Below are 22,242 nucleotides of genomic sequence, written 5' to 3'. Positions count from 1 at the left end.
CAAGGATGATCGGTAACTGAAGCAATAAATACACATCCCAGGAGGAGCTTACGGACTGTACCCGCAGGCCGAGGGAGGGCGGCCATCGCCTCATGCGCCAGAGTGTCTCCGTGGGAGAGGACAGAGCAGGCCGGTAGGACCTTGTGTACACCGGAAAGCAGGTGACAGGGGAACAACCCTCGCCGGCTCTAAATTCTCCGGCCTCTCAGAGCCTCTCCCGGCACCCTAGCCCCTCTCCCCAAGCGGCCCTTCCAAGGCTTTCCCGCTGCAGCAGTCCCTCCGTCCCCTCACGACCGGCTCCGCCCCCGCCCCGCGCTCGCTCGCCATTGGCCATTGGGGGGCGGAGCGTACTGCGGAAGAGCCGGCGCCTGCGCCATGCTCCCCCCGCCCCCTTCAGACCGGCTTCCCGCTCGCGGGGCCTCCGCTTCCGGGTCAGGTCGGGAGTTCCGTCGCGTCCGTCGGGGTCGCCGGGGAGCGGGGCCGAGGCCGTGGCCGTGGCCGCCACCTGGGCGAGGGGCGGGCCAGAGCCGCGAGGGCCGCGGGGGGAGCGGCGGCATTGCGCGGCAGGGCGGCGAGAGGGCCGCGGGGAGGCGGCGGCGGCGGCGGCGGCCCCCGCCGAGGCCTGGTCTGGCCCGCCGCCGCCGCCGCTCGGCCGATGCGCCCAGAGCCATGGACAAGATCCTGGAGGGGCTGGTGAGCTCTTCGCACCCGCTGCCACTGAAGCGGGTGATCGTGCGGCGCGTGGTGGAGTCGGCGGAGACGCCGCTGAGCCAGGCGCAGTGCCGCGCCATGTTTGCGCTCGGCACCCGGCTGGTGCTGCAGGGTCCCGACCCCTTCCAGCGGCAGGTGGGGCGGCAGGTGCTGGACGCCTACGGCCGCTTCCACCGCGCCGAGTTCGAGGCTTTCTTCAACCGCGGGCTTGTCCTCGGCCTCCTGCAACGCGGTTACGGCGAGCTGAGCAACCGCGACCCCGCCATCCTCGACTACATCCAGGCGGGGCTGCGCCTCATCATGAGCTGCCCCTCGGTGCTGGAGCTCTTCGAGCTGCTGCAGGTGGAGGCGCTGCGCCTGGTGTGCGAGCGGCCGGCGCCGCCGCTCTGCGCCCGCCTCTGCCAGCTGCTGGGCGACTTTCCGCAGTGCCTGCCCCGCGGCAGGAAGCTCTCGCTCGCCTTCTGCCAGCAGCTGGTGCGCAGCATCGCCCACTTCCAGAGCCAGGGCACCCGGGAGGCCGAGCTGCGCCTCTACGTCTCACAGGTGACCCAAGTCAGCGCGCTGCTCAGGAGCGTCTGGAAGGCCGAGCCTGACACGCTGCTGCCCTCCCTTCAGGAGCTCTTCGCTGTCATCTCCGCCGCGGGTGAGCGGGAGCGGCGCGGAGTAACGGGGGCGTAGGTTATTCAGAGAAGAGGAAAAGCCGTAGCGCAGGCAGTGGGCGCCGTGCAGGCATCACCTGGTAACCACTGCTCTCTCACCCGCATACTAAAATGCAACTTCTTGACTGTCGAGAAAGCAAAGCCTTTTTTATTTCCTGCCCACCCCACAAAAGCTAGAGAATACGGATTTATTTATTTTTTGATTTATTTTGCTGCGGAGCAGGATTGTGTTTATAAAAACTCCTGATACAGTGCTTTAAATCATATACCGAAATGAGGTTTTGGGTGCCCTCTTAAGGAAGATTTAAAACTATCAATAGTAAAACATATAAATATCTCAAAGGCTCATGCCAAGAAGGTGGTGTCAGACTCTTTGTGGTGCCCAGCAACACGACAAGGAGCAAAGGCCAAAAACTAAACCACAAATTTCACCTGAACACGAAGAACTTGTTTAGATTGAGGGTGGTGGAGCACTGGAACAGGCTGCCCATGGAGGTCGTGGAGTCTCCCTCTCTGGAGAGAGGGAGATCCCACTTGTGTGTGTTCCTGTGTTACCTGCTCCAGGTGACCCTGCCTTGGCAGAGGGGTGGGGCTACATGGTCTCCAGAGGTCCCTTCCAACACAGTTCTGTGATTCGATGAAAAGCTACTCTTTCTTCTTGCTCCCTGGAACTGTTTAACAAATCGGGGTTTATAAATATGTATAAGTAATATATGTAAAAGTAATGTATAAAATTTTAGGAAGCATCCAGTGCCTCAGTAATTGAAATGTGATTGTAAATAGGTACTTTCTGGCTTCTGAAATCTGTGAAGTACTATAATAATTCCCACTGCGAAGTGTCTTTGCTGTTGAGGCACCTGGGAAACTTGACATTGCATTTTGCCGTAAGTGGTATGGTTAGCAGAGAGTTGTTGAGGTAGGATGTGGAGAATACCAGCTGCACTAAATCCCTAGGCTTAATATGAAGTATAATAAGCAACTTATGGTACTTCTTTTTAGAAAAATACAAAACCTACTTCTCAGTTCCAGTTAGGGTGGAGGAGGAAGTAGTTGGCAGATTGTCACTTTCTTGCATGGGTATGAAATGAACTAATGGCATTGCTAATTGACTGCCGTTCATTGTCCTTAATTTATTGATATATTCTAATTTTGGTTTGGTTTGTGATAATAGAATGCCAGATATAGGATAGATTTATTGTCACTTTTAAACTATGGTGAGGTTGTATGGTAGAACAAGAGGCTTACTTTTTTTTCTATGGGGTTTTCTTTTTGGTTTCTTACATTGTCGTATTCAATTGTTACAGATACTTCATTCGAGCCTTCTGTTGCACTGGCAAGTCTTGTGCAGCACATACCATTGCAGATGATTACAGTACTCATCAGGAGCCTTACTACAGATCCTAATGTGAAAGATACAAGTATGACTCAAGCTCTGTGCAGGTAATGTATTTAATTGTGAGGGGACAGAAGAGTGTCTTTTTTAATCTTGCCTTTCTTGAGGCTGTTACTGAAGTTCCATTAAAAAAAACAACCAAACAAAAGCGTGAAGAAGAGGAACTTTTAAAATGGTATTCCAAGTCATGCTTTTTGGCATGTTAAAATATATATATATCAAATATATATGAAGCTCTGGCTGTTACTGGCATGGTTTCAGTTTAAGGTTGCTGCCTTCATTGGTATTGTGGCTTCATTCTCCAGCCCTGCTGGGGTGGATGAAGAGGGTTAAATAGAAACTGAGAGGAAACACCTGTGTTCTTCTTCTATGACATCTTAAGTGAGGTCTTCTGCCTTATGGAAGATGGTGTAAGTAGGAAACTCCATAGGATTTACAGTCAAGCTGAGAAACAGGGCCTTGTTTTCAGAAGATGACCCTTTCTGCTTTTCCAGGAAGCAGGATAGCATTCTTATGTGATGATATTAACCATCATCTCTTGCTCAGAAGAAAGGAGCCGGTTCAAAATGAGTTTTACTACTTAGCTTTGAGGGATTTTTTTTCTGCTTAGATGTATTAATGGTTTTTTTGGAAGGATTCACAGAGAACAGCTTCTATTACCCTTTTCAGTCAAACCCTTAGAGGTTTTTTGGGCGTTCTTTGAATGATAGAGAAATAGAAATTATATGAAAGCAATTTCGTATTATGTTTGTCACTAATCTAACCTTGAGTAAATGTGGTGTAGATGAGTAGCAGTGTAAACAGATTGGGATTCAGATTGCAATTGTGACTAGTATCTTCAGATATGTGAATAATAGTGATGCAGAAAAATGACAGTGATAGAAGGATGAAGACCTTGAAGTTGGTGGTTTTTTTTTTGAAATCCGATTGAAGAAGCTGTTATTGAGTAGTGAAGGGTAGGAAAATGGGTAATGCAGTTAAACAGGGGACTATTAGAAATCTGTATTTTTTAAGAAATAATTTTTAAGAAACCTTAAACTAAGAGATCAGTGTCTGCAATATTATTACTTTTTAAGTACATCCCTTTGAGTGTACTCTAATACTTAAGCATTCATGTAGTGTAGCACTTGAATATCTTGGTGGGCTTTTTCACACTGAAAACATTCCTTGTGTTTACAGTAAGTTGAAAAACTGTATTTCAGTCAAAAACATAATGAAAAGAAGCAGTATTAGTCATACAATTTGGGGTAAGACATATTGTTTAGGGACTTTATGAGAATCTCCTTGACTGAAGAGATTTCAACAAAGCTGTGTTCCCAATCTAAAGGTCAGACCTGGGAAATTCAGGATTTGGTCATGCTAATAATTTGCTGGTAATGTGCTGGTGATTGATTTTCAAGTTAGTGTAGTTTTAACATTTATGTTGCATTGCTGCATCACGACAGTGTAATCATATAACTGTAGCTTGAGAACACCTTCACTGTGTGCCTCTGCTTAGGGAAGTAATGCAGTACTGAGCTTTGTTTACAGTAGGAGCTGTTATTATCAAATAAGTGCTCTTTTTTTTTTTTGTACCAGCCATGTAATGGGTGAGATGTTCTCTTGTTTTTGAAAGGGAAGGGTAATCTTACTTGCTTTGTTCATTCTTTGAGGTAATACTCTCTCTTAAGAGCCTCTAGTTTTGTTCCATGAAACCTGCATCCAGTTTCTTTTTCTACCTCTGGCAACCCTTTGCAGTTATTACTCTCTTCTGGCTTAGTGAAGCAATTGTTAAGAGGTTAATGCTGCTGGAATGTCTGGAGCACCAAATGACTATGCTGTCATCAGGCTTGCAGCATTCCCAGGAGGTACAGAACTCCAGGCACAACAAGGTCTGATGAGAGTTAGCAGAGCTTTGGTGACTGTAAATTAGAGACTTTGTTGCTCACTTCCTAAATATAGCATCTGTGGCACTGCAGAGTCTTTCTGAAGTTGAGCACAGAACAGTAAAAATTTGTATTTAACAGACTCATAAGTTGAGTTTGTTCAGAGTGGGTGGTACATTAGACACAAGATCGTGTTAGAATTTGGCTTGAGCTGTCTCATGAAACCTTACCTGAAGCATCAATGAGGAAAAGCAGAAAATTGTTGAATCTCATTGAGGATATATGGGTACTTTAAGAGTCTACTTCAGAGCTCTGGGAGGAAATGAACGGGCTGTACTCAGGATCCTGACAAGTATAATGCTTCTTTGTGCTTCAACCCCAGTATCTTTGTTAAGAGAAACTGAAAATCTTGCTGAGAAAAACTCCAGATATAACCAGGTGCTCTGTCCTATTGGAAAAAATGTAAAATTCTGTAAAAGACTTGTAAGTTATTGGGGGTGATGGGTAGTCAGAAGATCTTGTGTTGCTATTTTGGGGTTTTTTTCCTAATCTGAGGGACTCATGCCTGAGCTGCCAGATTCTTTGATGTGGTGAAGAAGATATTTTGTGAAAGAAGTTACTGTCTGAGATTGCACAAATAATTTTTTATTCAAAGATATCAAAAAATACTATCCTTACTAGGCACATATGTGGGTAAAAAACCTGCTGATTTTAGGATGGTATGAGGAAGAAGGTCCTCCTGAGGCTTTTAAGGTTTTCTTAACCTAGCCAAACCCAAAAAAGCAATCCTTTATTCATATTCATGATCATCATGGCCCATACTAGTATCTGCCTAAAAATGTGCGCTCATTGATTGCAACAGAGCAGAAGCCAAGTGAATGCAACCAAAATACCTGATCTTCACCTACCATATGTAAGATGTGATGCTTTTTGGGACAGTCTCAAGCAGGTCTGTGAGTTCACTTCTGTCTCTTCTGGCTTTTGTTTCTGCTCTCAAAATCATTAACTCTCAGATTAATAGTCAGATGTTTTAGAATGGTGGTTCTAATGTAGGACTCTACAGAATACTTGTCTAAACAGTTAAGAAAATAATATACTGTCATTTGGTTTAAATTAGTTGTGCAAATGTTTCTGATTGCTGAAAAATATCAAGCCTACAAATCAAGGAGGGGAAGATTTGAACATGATTGGTTTGTGAGTTGTGGGGTCTTTTTTTTGGGTTAAGGTTATTTCTTCATAGACAAAAACAGTTTGGGCCTGTGTTTTTGATTCTCTATTTCAGAGGATATATGAAAAGTTTGCTCAGGATAAACATGTTTGAATTCAACATCTTGAGGAAATAAGAGCTTTGTGTAAATTCAGAGCACTGATTATGACGTTGCCATGTTTTTTCCCCAATTTTTTTAAATAGTAATATGGATGAAACTTGGTAAGATTTGTGCTTGTTTGTTAAAAAGGCAGTTCTAAAGATCCCTTATTTTAGAGAAGCCTATGAACTTTATAAGTGCGGGTTCTAAGATATATGCATTAGAACTTGTCTCAATATCTGTCCACTCTTGCGGTAGAAAGTTTTTTCTTCCACCTAGTGCTACCAAATTAGTGCTGCCTCATCTTGTTTGAAGAAAGGAATCTTATGGACAATTAAAGAAAATTCAAAATATTACCAAGTAAAATCTCAGAAGAACAAAGCCTAGATTTCATGTTTTAGCTGGCACTCCCTTACAATATTGTCTATGTCTTAAAATTGTTTCAGCTCATCTGCTTGTCTGCCTTAAGGATCAGGATAAACTAACTATTAATTTAAAATACCTCTGTTTTCTGTTCCTGATATTTCACTGTATTTTTCTAGGCACAGGAGGTCCCTTTTTTCTTAGTTCAGGTGAAATGATCCCTTTTGAGATGTATGCAGACCCCAGACTGCTCAATGTATTTAAAATGACTAGATTTTGCTATTAATTTAGAGTGTTTGGATTGGCTTCTGGGAGTGTAGCTGTAAGTTGAAGAGTCTTCCTTAGTAGTCAGTTTTGGTCTGCTTTGGAGTAAAAGGTGTTAGAGGGGAGGCTACCAGGTACAGGCACTTTTTCAGCAGTAAGTAAGTTTTTGCCATATGTTAGCTCAATGTCTATAACATCAGAGTGCATTTTCTAGACCAACAAGTAGCAATACAAAATAATGACTTTCTTATGGTAAGGTATTTTTGGGGATGCACATTTACTTCAAATGTATTAAATAAATCATTATTAATTTCAGAGTTAATTTACTTGAGGTATAAGCAAAATTAATTTACCACTTGCCCAACGTTCCTGCATTCCTTATTGTGAGTCTTATTGTGTGAGCATGTTGCATGTTTTTTGTTGAGGTTAAAGTTAGTGGCATATTGTTTTTTTAATATTTTTTGTTCTCCTATTGTCTTGCAGAATGATTGACTGGCTGTCCTGGCCTTTGGCTCAGCACGTGGAAACGTGGGTGATTGCACTGCTGAAAGGATTGGCTGCAGTCCAGAAATTTACCATCCTCATTGATGTCACCCTGCTTAAGATCGAGTTGGTACGTTGGAAAAAAGCATTCAAAAAAGGGAGAGGGAAAGGAATTGCTGCCAGCTATGCAATTGTGTAGCATCCTTTTTATTGTAACATACAGTATCTTCTTATTCTGCAAATATGATGTAAGTGCATTTATAGCTGTCACTTGCATGTAATGATTTTGTCTATTTCAAATGGCTGTGTGTTTGAAGATTTTTTTGTGTTTACTGAAATTTTACTTTGCAGATTCACTGAAATAAATGTGGGTTTTTTTAGGTGTTTAATCGACTTTGGTTTCCTCTAGTGAGGCCTGGTGCCCTTGCTGTCCTTTCCCACATGTTACTTAGTTTCCAGCATTCTCCAGAAGCTTTTCATTTGGTGAGTTACTAAATAATTGTTTTTCAGTGCTTTGAAATGTCACTCGCTGTATAATTTCTGAAATGGGTGTAAAGAGCAACAGAATTGATGTGCTTGGATTTTGTCTGTTGGAAGGTTGTAGAATCAGGTTCCTGTGGTTATAGGAAGGCTTTTTAGATTCCAGATTCAACCACTTCATCTATAACTGGAAACAAGCATTGTCCTTCCTTGTATGTACCTATTTCTGGCAGGAGTATCTGGGCATCACATTTTGACTGCATGCTTCTGGAAATCCATTTTATGTGTGTGAAATTGGCTGATAAAGTTGGACAGCAAGTAGGTTTTTGAGGACAGCTGTTTGGGGAAAACAGGTAACAGATAATCTGCTCTGTGTAACCTGGTCACCCTGAATAGGCTCATGAGACCAAGAGGTAGTTAACTTTCAGAAGGCTGTGCTGCTGTCAGTGTCAATGGTCATGGGCAAATTAAGGGTCACCATTTTTAATGACCCCTTTTCAAAATGCATTCCATTAGTTAAGGCCATAGATAGGAGGGTGTGAGAGTGACTGTGTTAATACAGCAACGTTCCCACACTTGGTGTTAAGCTTAAAGTTTAGGTGAACATCTGAGATTTAATAGTAACAGCCTGGCACATTGTCTCTTTAGCTGTTTCCAAGGCTCTGAAGGGGTATCAAGCCCTTTGTTAATGTCAGAATAATTGCCTTATGCCCTTTACGTTGGTTTTTACCAAGAGATCTCTGAAGTTTTTCCAGTGCCCCGATCTTGTCTTAGGTTAGAAATTTGAGTTACAATTAAAAGCTTTGAATATGTTCAAAACATAAATATTTAATATATTTTTCTGTCTTTTCTTTTTTCCTGAGAGAGACAAAACATTAGAAAAAATGTAATATATCAGATAGCCTATTCTAGAAAGAGGAATTTGATTTACCAAAGAAAATTTCTATTGGAGGCTGCATGCTGTCTTGCATAAATACCTCCCTGCAAGATTTCGTGACCATTTTAAACAACTTTCTTCACTATCATTTATTTGTGCTACTTCGATTTCATATTCTGTAATATCTTCCTTCACTTTAAGTGATTGTTTACTTTTTTAATAACAAATGGTCTGATTATGAAAGTGTCAAATGCACATTTGATAAATAGAAATTAATTTACTTGGTAATGCATCTGAAATTACATTCCGTCTCCTTACACTTGAGCATCATTAGCATAAATTATTTTGATATTTTTGTAGCAAAAGCAGTCTTGTACTTATGACGTATGATGTAGAACTTATGATCATCAAATCTACTAATTATATAAAAGTTTAATGCAGCCTCGAGCCAGAAGAGATAATTCTGTGTATTCAAAGTGTAACTTTCAGTATTATCCAGCCTGCAGAATTTTACTCTCTTTGACAGAACTGAGAACCTATCCTTTTTCTCTTCTTCCCATGTGCTTTGTCTGTTCAGAATTATCATATCTCAGATCTACTTGATACAGAGCTCCATCTTGGAGCTCAGGAGTTGCTTTCTCATGTGCTGTGTACCGCATTTATAAAGTGGAAGATGGAATTTTTTCATTGCAATACCTTTCACTATTGACTTGTGGTACAGTGAACACTTGATCTTTGTGTTTGTATTTTTAAACAGTGGATATCTTGCTTACCTAAAGAGCAGGGTTTATTTATCAGAGATGTAAAAATATTTTTTATACCCAGAGAATAATCAATATTTGAAAAAGTGACAAATCTGTATTTTGCACCTAACCTTTTTTACTTTGGTGTTTTGAACTATATCACTTCTTGTAATTGGTATGCCTTCCTCAGATCACTATGTTCTTATGATTCCCCTTCTGTATTTTATGCCTTTAGCTTACAAATTGTTTGGTAGTAATTAATGATGAGAAGTTATTCTATCAATCTTAATCGCTTGGAAACTGGCAAAGGTGTCTGCTTTGAAGTAAACTTCTACTTGATGTCTTAAGGCTAATGTCTCACATTTGAAAGCAGAGAGCTGTGCTGAAGAAGAGGAAGGAGATGAAGTAAATATTTCTGATTCTAATCTGGCCAGTTTAAAGTATTCCTGAATCTGAACTAAATCTCAAATAGATTACTGTAGCTGTGGTAAACTTTCAGCTTGTAGTAAATGACACGGTTGTTGTTTATGGAGCTGAGCTGCCTCACTAGGTGGAGCTATGGGCCGGTTTCCTTCTTGTAGGAATAGCAGGAATGTATTCATTGGCTCGTGAGTCCAAGCATTAGATTCTGTTAAAGGAAAATTTAGAGGTTTGTTTTAATGACCATATCTGTCAAGTCAGAACAAGATACTAAAGTGTTAGTGGTGGCACAAAAGCAAAATGTTTGCAGTTAATATCCTTAATAAGATGAGTACTTTTGGACACTTGACTGTTTAAAATCTTAGCATGCACCTTTTTAAGTTCATAAAGTTCCTTTTAAAACTTGCTATGTGAGCTAAAGAGAGCATTGAATAATTAATTGTGCTGCTTGAAAATTGTCATGTATGAAGAATAATGTATGTTTTTCAAGTCATTGTTTCTCAACCACTTCTTACTTAATAACAAAAGATCTCCTGTCATTTGGCATGTCTAAACCAATGAAGTTCAATTAAGTATTTTGTAGAAGAAAAAAAAACTATGAGAAAACGCAGTTAACACCTTTTTGCTTGTTTCTTTGTTTTCCCATTTAGATTGTCCCACATGTGGTCAGTTTGGTTCACTCCTTCAAGAGAGATGGCTTGCCTTCCAGTACAGCTTTTTTGATGCAGTTGACTGAGTTGATACACTGTATGATGTATCATTATTCAGGTTTTCCAGAGCTCTATGAACCCATTCTGGAAGCTATTAAGGTACATAAGGAATGTTAAGAGAATGGAATGTTTTTTTGTTTTCCCAGATGCGAAGCTGTAGTTCCACAGATCCAAATTCTTTAGCACATGGAGGAAAGAGCTAACCACATAATCTCATGTCAATCTTGTGTTTGAAATGTAAAATAAGTATAAAGCTTTAAAGTAGAAGGTTGTGGGGAGGGAAGGGAACAAGGGTGGGCAGTCTGTTTATCTCCTAGGCTATCAGGGGCAGCAGCAAGACCTTGAAGGAGAACTGGGGAGCAGGGGGAGATACAATACTGCTGAATGGCAAGACCTGTTGCAGAAACAAATAAACAAACCTATTAAACGTGTTAAATGTTTCTCTTGTAGGACATGCCCAAACCCACTGAAGAGAAGATTAAGTTGATCCTCAGTCAGAGTGCCTGGACTTCTCAATCCAGTTCTTTGCCATCTTGTTTATCTAGACTTTCTGGAAAATCTGAAACTGGGAAGACAGGCCTAATAAATCTAGGAAATACTTGCTACATGAACAGTGTTATTCAAGCACTTTTTATGGCTACAGAGTAAGTGCTTCTTAGCAGCTTTTTTCATTGCAAATAATTCTTGCAGTTACTGCATTCTTGATTTTCACAGGATAGTAACATGTCCTGGGGTCTCTCGCCTTGCTATAGCTGAGTGGGTTGTTTGGCACTCAGTTACTGGTTGCTTTGTTCAAGTTCAGCTCTGGAAGCTGCAATTTTAGCCACTAAAAATCCTGATCCTTCTACCCAGTGTCAAAGTCCTTTTTCCCTCACTGTCCTTGCTCACTGCTGTATTGTAAAAATTTTTGGTGATGCTTTTGTTATAATCTGGAAGGGTATTAAAAAAAAGTCTGTCTGTATCCCATTCCTACACATTTAAATGTTTAAAGACCATGGGTATTTTGCAGTGTTAATTCTTACCATACAGTAAGTATTAAAGGAAATGGTATGTGTTTTGCCTTCTTTCAATTTGAAGTAATTATCTGAGCTGGAATGATAACTGAATTATTAGAGGTCTAGATAGGAAACTTTTTCATTTGTCTCTCTCTTTTATTTCAGTTTCAGAAGACATGTTTTATCTCTGAATCTAAATGGCTGTAATTCCCTAATGAGAAAATTACAGCATCTTTTTGCATTTTTGGCCCATACCCAGGTATGTCAGTTTTTCATCTGTTTTTCTTTAAGCTTAGATCCATGTACCAAAATTCATAAACAAACATGATGCCATGGGAATCCTCTTGAGTATTTAAAATATAAATATTATACTTTTGTATGGGAATCAGTCTGCCTTCAAATGCTCAGATGGTGTGGATGGACTTATGAAATACACATTTCTCTAGGTGGAATATGTTAAGTGTTTTGTTGTTTCTATTAATAGGTAGTGATAGGTTTTCTTTGAGAAGCAAGAATGATTTTATGTGTCTTTCTAGGGTAAACTGTGACCTTCTTCATTGATTTTTACACTAAATTTTATTGTAGTTCAAATTCTAATGTGAACATTATTGGCTGTTTAAAACATTTTGCTAATGCTGGAAAGGCACAAGACACTTCTGTTCTCCTTGAATAATAGCAATAAACTTCTGAAGAGGATGAGGCTGGATCAGCTTCAAAATAAATGGGTCTTTATGAAGTACTGGTGTTCTGAAGAAAGTAAACAGGTTTTTTAACTCACCAGCAAGAACGGTAGCTGCTATAATACCTGGCTTGTACTCACTAAACATTAATATTTGCTGGCAGGATAAACTATTTTTATCTTTGTACTAGAGGTGATTGCTACAAAATTAATGGCTCTCCCTTCATATGATTAAGTTGTTTAAATGTTTGTGTACCTTGTGTTTCATTCAGGTACTCTGTGATAATGAAGTCCATAGTTCAGCTGTTAATATTAAAACAATATAATCAACTTTTTAAGTTGATTATATTCCACCTATGTAATCTTGCCTGTTTTCTCACCTGAACAGAGGGAGGCATATGCTCCTAGAATTTTCTTTGAAGCTTCCAGACCGCCATGGTTCACTCCTCGATCCCAGCAGGATTGTTCGGAATATCTCAGATTCCTGCTAGACAGGTGTGGTATGGTGCCATCAATGGGAGTGAATCTATAGCCTTACCACATAATGTTGAGCTCTGAGGAGCAGTCGTGTAACAGTTCCAATGCATGAGTGGGGATCAGGAATTTTCAACTTCATTCCTCTCTTTCTCTGGTTTTCTGTATGGTCTACAAACTACTTTTCTTCATGGGTTTAGTCTGTAGTGAAGTCTGGATGCCATATTGAATCCACATAATTGAGAACATGTTATGGTGGTAACAATGTGCCACTTTTATAAATCTAAACATGGGTGTTATGTTGAAGTCATGGTCCTGTTGTTAAATTAATAGTAGCTGGTGAAAGCAGTGTAGTTGTGCTTCTGGAATTTCATGTTGGTGGAGACACCTGTATTTCATACAAGGCATGCAAGTCACAAAGAGATGTACGTGTCTTTATAACCAGTTAATTAAGCGAGCAAATTAGCTGTGGCAGAGATAAATCAGTAATATCTACCTTTATTAATAACACTCTTTATTTTTGGCTTGCTAATGGGGGCTTAAGCAATATTACTTTAAGACACATTCTGCTCTTGGAGAAATTTATCTCAATAGTGAAATAGTGTTCTCTCTTTTTTTTCTCCATGTTTTGGGTTCCTCTTTTGGTTTGGATTTTCTTGCCGCAGAACTTTCTTGGCTGCAGAATTCTGACATTTCTTTGGAAATAGTCTGGCCATAAACAAATAGTTACTTTTTCTCTTACATAGTCTGACATACAGGCCCAGTCAGCTCGGGAGCTGATTTATTAGCACAATATAATGGTAAATAATAAAAATATTAATTTCTTTAATATTTGCCTGTTCTTTCAATATATCCATTGTGTTCTTTCATATAATGAGACCCACAATAAATGTATTTGTGCTACTTGCACTCTGGAACTCTATGCTTCAGCTTCCTTATATAAAAAATAACAAGCAGATTTTTTTAGTGTAAGATACTTTGGCAACTTAACCATCTGTGGTTTTTAGCTGGGAAAAAAGTCTGAAATAGTGTGGCAGTATTTGAAATATAGTGCAGTTACTTGGATTTATTTTTCTTTGTTTTCAGGTTGCATGAAGAAGAGAGAACTTTGAAAGCATTGTCTTCAGCCAGGAGTTCTGAAAGTATTATGACTGACAAGTCCCAGGCACAAGAAACTGCCCATAAAACATTTACTGAAGCACCTTGTATGGAAAGTGAAGAGAGAACTCTGATAGAGAAGATGTTTGGAGGAAAATTGAAGACTAACATATGCTGTTTGAACTGCAAAAGTATGTCTCAAAAGGAAGAAGCTTTCACAGATCTCTCTTTGGCTTTCTGTCCCCCAGCTTCCTTAGAAAATGCTGACTCAAAATGCATAGAACATTCTGAAGTGAAAGATGACTACATGGTGCAAAGTAATACTTCAGCTACCAGTTCTGATGCAGAAACACCTCTCAGTAATTTGGAAGTAAATCGTGGATGTGACACAATAATGAATGAAGGAACCATAGATTTTTCTAGTGAGCCAAGCTCTGAGAATACCGCAATTTCTGAACTCAAAGTTGAAAATAATGGGGATATGTCTCAGAGTCTAGTAGGTAAAAATACCCTGTCAGTTACAGACTTACTCAATTATTTTCTGGCACCTGAAATTCTTAGTGGAGACAACAAATATTATTGTGAGAAGTGTGCCTCTTTACAGAATGCTGAAAAAACTATGCAAATCATTGAGGAACCTGAATACCTCATTCTCACTCTTTTGAGATTTTCATATGATCCAAAATGTCACATAAGGCGCAAAATCTTGGACAATGTTTCTCTACCACTTGTATTGGAACTGCCAGTGAAAAGAGCAACATCCCCTTTAGCTGTTGTTTCAGGAGGCTGGTCTGTTGGTGTGGAGATTTCTGATACTGGAGAAAACCTTGCTAAAAAACTGAAGCCCTCTGGTGCTGATGAAGTGACCTGCCCACAATTGGTGCCCTATGTGTTGAGCTCTGTGGTGGTGCATTCTGGTGTATCCTCTGAAAGTGGACATTATTATTCGTATGCTAGAAATGTTACTGGATCAGGACCTTCAGGGCTCTGCCACCAGTCTACAGCTCTTTCTTTAGTTTCTCCTCAGGATAAGTTGTTTACAGAGGAGAGACCTTGTACTGTTGTAGAGAATGAGCTGGACACTGAGATGCCAAGAGAATGGTTTCTGTTCAATGACAGCAGAGTGACATTTACCTCATTTCAGTCAGTCCAGAAAATCACCAGTAGATTTCCAAAGGACACTGCTTATGTTCTGTTTTACAAAAAGCAGAACAGCACCTGTGGCTTAAACACCAATCCAGCAAATGACCTGTGGGTAAATGGAGACCCTCCTCTACAAAAAGACCTCATGGATGCTATTACAAAAGATAACAAACTGTACTTGCAGGTAAGATGGAAATTTTGTGTAAAGGGTGTCTCCTTAAGCCTCACAAGAGGCGGTCTACAGGAAAGAACACAGCAGCTTTTAAGTATTCTGCCATATTAACCATAAATCACCAGTCAGGCTTCATCTTGGTGTTGCTGGACAGATTTTGTAGTAAGGTTGTCACTGTTAGATGGGAAATGTCAAGGAAAATGGCATAAACTCATTTCAGTTTAAAGTTTGAGTGGACATGCTTGTATAGGTCATTTAACCACTTGCCATTCCATATGGGAGAGGCTTCAAACAGTTCAAACTTTCATTGCCTTTACAGAATTATAAGAGTGGCTTAAGTTTACTTAAAAACTTCTAAGTGGTGTTCTTACTAGTGCATTTTCATTTGTAGTGAAGTTTGACTTCTAAAACTGTGCTTACTCAGATGCTGGAACAACTGAAATGATGACCAGATGTGGGTGACTGGATTCCATTTTCCTTTTGCTGCCTATGCCATATTCTCTGTGGGACCAGTGCTTCCAGCAGCACACTCCCTGTGTTCTGAGAACTTCACCTAGCTGTGGCAGCCTTTTTGTTTGCTGTTAAAAGAAAACAGTGCTCTCCACACTTCAATATGTCTTTCTTAGAGCATTGCTGCTTTTTTTTATGTTCTAGGAGTAAAAGTATGTTTGACTGTGTGCTCTTTGATGGGTTAAGCTGTTTCTATAAGGGCTCTAGACTAACTCAAATTAGAAGAACTAGGTAAATTTGACTTTTTTGTAGTGTTTTATTAATCTCAGAGTTTTTGAGCTCCTGACCTTTTCTCATTTTAATTGAGCCTCATTACAAATGCTTGGTTATTGTTTTTCTGAAATTATTGCTAATACCATGATTCACTGAATTAGATTATTCTAATTTTAAGATGCCGTATTTCATTGTTGCTTCAGAGTTCTAAATTAATTTTTCCAGCTAAGTTGAGAATATATTTTTCTGTCCTGAGAAAGCCTTTAATTTTCAGAAGATATGTTCAAAAACTTCTGTATCTTACTGCTTTTGTTTTGCTATTGCATATCTCTTTACCTCATGGTAAATGAAGATGTTTTCAGTATAAATAACTAAACCTGCAATATGGGTCACTCCCACTCTATTTAAAACAAATTTTAAAACCCTTACAGCAAATAAATGGAAAGCAAGGGGGGATGCTCTGCATATTCTGAGTCCAGAGAACTGTATTGACTATCAAGTTTTACTTACCTAATGTAGTACTTGTGGGGATAAATACAACAACCTGAAAATATTAAATGTTTTTAGAAATAAGGCTATTGCTTGTAAAAATGCCAGTGCTATAAGGTAAACAGTTTGGTAGTGTAGTTTTTTAACTAAACAGGCTATTTGGGCAAGGTCTGCTATTTTAATCAAAATCTGTCGAGTTCTGGTACTACAAGTTTTTAATATTTCCTTGTTATTCCTAGTAAACGTACATAGTTTTTGGTGTGCCATAGTTAGCCAGATACTCCACATATTGCTGGAGATAGCATAATACTGTCTTCAGGAGTATGACCAGCACATCTGTGTAGACAGTGTCCTCCAAATATCTTAATTTTAAAAATGAGTACACATTTCAGTCCTTAATAGTGTACAATGGTTTCAAACTTCGGCTGTGTTTTTGACAAGGGCAAAATAATTTAAATTCACAAGGTCTACTTTTAGCACCTGTGAAAGTATTTGGACAAGACTTCAGTTTAGTGGTTTCATGGTAGTATAATACAGTCAGGAAGAATTGAAGGGTGACCCCTGTAGTTACTGAAACCCTGTTCTAAAGTTTGCTCTCATTGCCTTTAGGGAGGTGTGTGGTGATGAAGTGTCATGTGAAGGGAGCAATCAGTATGAGCCTTAGCACTGGAATACTTTCAGTTTATTGCTCGGTCCACTGTCTTTAGCCTTCAAGAGCCAACATCTGCCTTCTTTCCCTCAATTTTTGAAGCTCTTGGCCAAGTTGAGAAATGTATACTAAAGATAGAAAATTGCTGCAGGGTTTATTGAACTAGTTGGCCAGAGACAAAATAGTGCATGATACGTCTAATCAAGGAAAGGCATGTGGCTTGTGTCCTTCTTAGATGTCTTAAGAAGCCTCAGGAGCATTCACCTGAAAAAGCAGCTGGCAGGCAGCAGAGCTTTCGTGTTCCTTCCACTTGTGCAGGTACATTTTCCAGCGATTGACTCTGATTTTTATGAAGTGCTTGAGAGTTGCAGAGACTTGCTATGTTATAGCAGTTAGCATAGCAATAATAATTGAAAGCTGAAAAGCTGCAATGCGTAGAAACTAGATAGCTTGTCCATCCTTTGGCCTTTTATCTGAGTATATTGTTATTCTATGCAGTTGATGAAGTGGAATGAGGAAGTGTCTTTAAAGTAATGAACACTGATATAAAGGTTTTACCTTTTGACTTTGCAACCAAGAAGAAGAGCATATGAAAATTGCTAGGATGAAAATTTATATGAAACATATATCAAAACCTGTTTTGTTAACTTCTCATCAGCAGTCTCATTTTTAGTGACATCCGATGTTGCTATAATAAAATTTTAGCATGAGCTCAGATGGATTTAATTTTGTTTTGCTTATGCGTACTGACAATCAGTGAAATTATACATCTTAGGTTGGCTGTGGATGATCAACTTGAAAGTTCAGCTTAGCTGTTCACTAGAAATTAGTGATGCTGATTTAAAAGCCATTTCAAGGGTGTGAGATTGTGGGTTGGGGTTTTTTTTAATTGTCTTTATTCTTTCATTTCAGGAGCAAGAGCTTAGTGCTCGAACACAAGCACTTCAAGCTGCCTCGGCCTCTTGCTCTTTCCGACCCAATGGATTTGATGACAATGATCCCCCGGGAAGTTGTGGGCCCACAGGTGGAGGAGGAGGGGGTGGGTTCAGTACAGTTGGTAGATTAGTCTTTTGACTGTGAAGACATCCTGGAATACACTGGTTCCAAAGCAGCCTAGTACTGCTGAGGGCAAATAAAATACCGAACTCTGTCAAAGTTGTATCAAGCTTTGAGACTTGATCCTTGTCCAAAAGCAAATATTAGTGGTTTTTTGGTTATGTTTTATTTGAAATAAATAAGCGCATAATGGAAAAAAACCTACCTCTTAAAAGTTCAGTTGCTTTCATATTAAGATATGCTTGCCCAAAAACCAGAAAATTAAGATTTTTTTAAGTAAATGCTAATGATGTTGCATTAAACTAAACAAAGATGTACTTATGTCAGTTTCTCTTGTCCTCATCCACTGAATGAAGAAAGTTCATTTTTTACTCTGATAGTATTGCTTTATGTGGAAAGCCATTTTCAGATGGGCTAAACTGCATCTGTAGTCTCTCACCCACTGCTTATTTTCAAATACAATAGCTGTGTGGGTTTTCAGAGATGATGCAATTTGTAATGAAGGCAATAACTTAAATGTGACATGATACAGTACTTTCCAGGTTAAAAATTATTCAGTCCATTTCCAGTGTAAATGAGAAGAAAAAAATTATACATATTTGCTAACTTGTTATCCAAAAAAGTGCATGTTGTGTAGAAGCAATGTTTTTAAATATAAATTGTTAACTCAGTAGCATTTCTAATTGTTTTGAGGATTTTAAAATTATTTCAGGGAGTATATCTGCTGAGTATTGGAAAGGAAGAGACTCTGTATGTGCCTTGCAGTACTGTGACTTAAACTCTCTGAGGCTGCAGAAGATGAGAAAATGTCTTAGTAGTCTTTTTTTTTTGTCAGCATTAGAAATCAAGACATTTATAGAAAGCTTTTAGGTTTCCATAAGTTAAAATCTGTTAGTTTGAAATGCAGTAAGTATTGCCCTCTATTTTTTGAATTAAAAATACACATACCTAGTGATCTATAACTTTCATGGCCTGTACTGCTGAGAAAAAAATGGTCATAAAGATGGAGCTATGTTCATGAAATCACAGAAAATCTGCCTCTATTGGTCTTTGCTGAGGATCTTTGCTTTATAAGAGTCTTTTGAAGCTTTGCCTTTGACTTTTGCTGGTAGTGAGAACTTTCTGGTGAGTTCAGGACTTTTCTTTTTTTTTTAGTCTGCAGAAGCCCACCATTATTCTGCCTAAGGAGCGCTGTTTGATTGCTCATTAGGCAAGCAGAGGCTGAGGATCCACTCCTTTGTATCTTGACAGAAATAGCAACTTTGGTTTTGATGTGCAATGAGGATAACAGAAGTAAAGGACTTAGGCTGCTGAACCCAGTGATTAATTCTTGAGTAATCTTAGAGTGAAGTGTAAATTTATCTAGAGTACTTTTACAAAATTTTACACTGTTTTTGCTGTGTTTTTATATTCTATTAGGTGACAAAGTGTGTCCTTAAAAACCATGCAGACCTGGCAGGTTTTAGCATAACTGTATAGAAATAAGCAAATTTTTTAAAAATGCTTTTATAAAAGCATAACATATGTTGAGAGAATTAAGTCTTGTTCATAGGATATTAAATGTATGAAGTTTAGTCTGAAAGATAATTTAGCTTGCAAGTTATTTTTATATTATCACTAAAACGATGCGATTTACTATAGGTTCAGATGTTATACTCAAGAAAGCTAGAGCAGCTGATTTTGATATTTTATTTTTATTTTAATACTTTCCAAGCTTTTTTGTAACAGTTTGTGATACCTTGGCTTTGGCCTACTCTTTTCATTGCTATCTCAGTGGTAGGTCTCTGAACCAGGGGTTCAGCCACAGAAACATGGAATGCTTTGAGACCAGCATGAGGAACATTCTCATTTCATTGCACTTGGATGAGGTTATTTTTGAAAGTTCACTTTGCTTTGAAATTCTGTAACTTTGTCTAAGAGGGTTTTTTGTTTCCTTTTAGGCTTCTCTGCCAGTTTGCTTTGGTTTGAAAATGTTTTATGAGACAGGTTAATTTGGCTTTTCTCTCCCAGACTGAGGACACACTAAAAAGCTGTCTACTCATTCCATTACCTTGGGAATAATTTGTCTCTCTATCTATTTACTGCTCATTTTAAACTACTAGTAAGTAGAAGCAGGGGCAAGTAGTTTTACTCTATATGAAATCATAATATTGTAAAGGTCAGTTTTGTTTTTATGTTCTCACTGTAAAAGTACAAATTATGCAGCCTACCTAAAAATAATATGCAGTATGTCTTTAGTATACCTGTTGAACTATATTTATTTCATGAGTTCTTAGAAGGCTTTCTACACCCTTTTTGCCTAGTCTGAATTAGGGGTTAAATATAGAAAATTTAAATGAGAATAATGCAAATCAGGTTGGATCTGCTTAGGTGCAAAATGATGGATGTCTGAAATTGAAAATAACTTCTTTCTTTTACCTTGTTGACTTCTGTCAAGGCATTTGCTAGGGGTTTTAAAAGTAGATTTTAAAATTCAGGATACCTTTTTGTAAGTCTGCTTGCTGACATGACAGCTGTCCTAGGCTGGTGAGTCATAGATACCCAGCTTGGAAGGTTTCAGTAAACCTAGCGGAAGTGAAGAATTATTTCATGCTTTGAAATGTGCACCTTTATTATTGTTTACAGTTATGGTGTTGCATGCCGCTGTCTTCTGGGCATGAGAGAAAAATGTAGATATGGTAGTTTGATTTCTGTTGCTTGTGAATGAATGCTGGATGGTTTATTTATTTACTTTTGGCTCCATTCTTAATAAGTTTATTAAGTTGAATCAATAGAAAGATACAAAATGCATAAGACCGTTTCAGAAGCTTTAGGGTTTTTGTTGTTTACTTTCATGAAAGAAACACAGTTGTACCACTCAAAGGTGGTATGTCTTGAAATCATATTTGCTTCTGCCAAGACAGACTGTGGTTTGGTCTTCGTTTTAATGGTCACTGGAGTTGTATTAACTTTCTTTTGTGCTGTTAATTTTTCACAGTTTTTTAATGTGGAGCATCACAGTGGATTACTGTGAACAGTCTCCCCTGTAACAAGTGATTACAATGTGTATGAGCCCATTTATCCAGGATGAGGAGAGAAGAAGCTTCTTTGAATAACTGAACAAATCATACTTTCTGGCTAGATTTTTTCTCTTTTTTTTTTTGTGTTCCCTTCTTTGGAAAGTCAAATATTTTATCTTCTCTATGCTCTGGAAGTTTAATTTGGGTAAGCCTTAATTTATTTTTTTCAATCTGTAGCAATAAGTTTGTTCATTGAGTCAGAACACTTTTTTGTACAAGTGACAGGCAAAGGGTGAAAGCTCTGGGAGATGAGAGCGTTGAAACAAAATCAAGTGGGTATAAACATTCTGTAAATAAAATTTAGATTAGAAACAAAGTTCCTAATTCTGGAACAGCCTTCTGGGAAGACCTTTGCTTCGAAGGAAGAGCAAACTATGTGTATGAAAGAAATTAAATGCAAAGTGGTATCTGAATAGGGGGCAACTAGACCTGATAAACCAGAGGTCCCTTCCAGTCCCTTCCTAGAGTTTTGCTCTTTTGTTGGGTTTCCTGTCTTGCCTCATTACCAGTTTTGTTTTTAAGGCGTAAATATTTGAAGGTAAATAAATAGAATATTAAATGGTGACATAACAACAAAAGTTAACTACTGAATTCAAGGTGGTGTTGGTCTCTGATATAGGGGAATGAAGCATAAAAATTACTAAATCATGGCAAGTGGAAGCTTGGAGGAGTTGTGATCTAAAGAAATGTGCTCAGTTTCTAACACAAGGCTGATTTCCCTGGGTAACAACCTACAATGTAAGGTAATGAGTTGTAGCACTTGGTATCTTCAGTAGGCTGTAATTAAATGGAAATTATTGGACATTTTCAAAGGGTGAGCAAAATGATCTATGATGTAAATGAGATTGAAATAGACAGTCTTGAAGGCTTTAATGTTCTGTGCAGCCAGTCATCATAGGTCTACCTAAATCTGAATTCAGAGCTATGAGTAATATGTTGTTAAATCACAGTGGCGTGGGGTCAAATGTGACAGAGAACCGAGAATTGTGTGGCGCCGGCTGGGTTGTGTCTGATGCAAGCTGTGCCTGTGAGTTGTAGTGTAGCACTGCCTCACCACACAAGCTTTTGTGTTACAATACACACACACAATTCACTGGGAATCTGCTTTTGCTTGTATTAAAGCATCCAAATCAAAGGCACAACAACCAGCAACCAAAGGCAAAACTACCCAGACTGAAGCACAGATTAATGTTTTTTAATCCAATATGTACCCTCCTTATTTAAAATGGAATATCTTCTTAATGTGCAAGATTCTAGATAGGAATGTGGATTCAGGATACACATTTCTTGTTCCCTTTTCTTCCAGTGCAGATAGTATTTTTACGAATCAGATGTAAAACTGCTTAAATAGACATGTCAAAAGAGATAAGGCAGGAAAGAGGGACAGCGAGTGGTGAAGGAGGGAGGGACAGCGGATGGTAAAGGAGAAG

General features: G+C 39.0%; 1 protein-coding gene across 1 annotated transcript; it reads left to right on the top strand.

Annotated features, from left to right (window-relative positions):
* The first annotated feature begins 627 nt into the window (after window positions 1–627).
* Window positions 628–20,873, top strand: USP38 (ubiquitin specific peptidase 38). The gene is made up of 10 exons (XM_030947463.1): window positions 628–1,354; window positions 2,675–2,810; window positions 7,046–7,175; window positions 7,427–7,528; window positions 10,216–10,374; window positions 10,726–10,919; window positions 11,436–11,529; window positions 12,338–12,444; window positions 13,510–14,848; window positions 17,610–20,873. Exons 1-10 carry the CDS (start codon window positions 670–672, stop codon window positions 17,769–17,771), a joined length of 3,108 nt encoding a protein of 1,035 aa, XP_030803323.1. The 5' UTR covers window positions 628–669; the 3' UTR covers window positions 17,772–20,873.
* The last annotated feature ends 1,369 nt before the right edge of the window (window positions 20,874–22,242 follow it).

Source organism: Camarhynchus parvulus, chromosome 4 (assembly GCF_901933205.1).
Source record: "Camarhynchus parvulus chromosome 4, STF_HiC, whole genome shotgun sequence".
Taxonomy (NCBI): Eukaryota; Metazoa; Chordata; class Aves; order Passeriformes; family Thraupidae; genus Camarhynchus; species Camarhynchus parvulus.
Note: the sequence above shows the minus strand (reverse complement) of the source record. Positions and strands in the feature narration are given on the sequence as shown.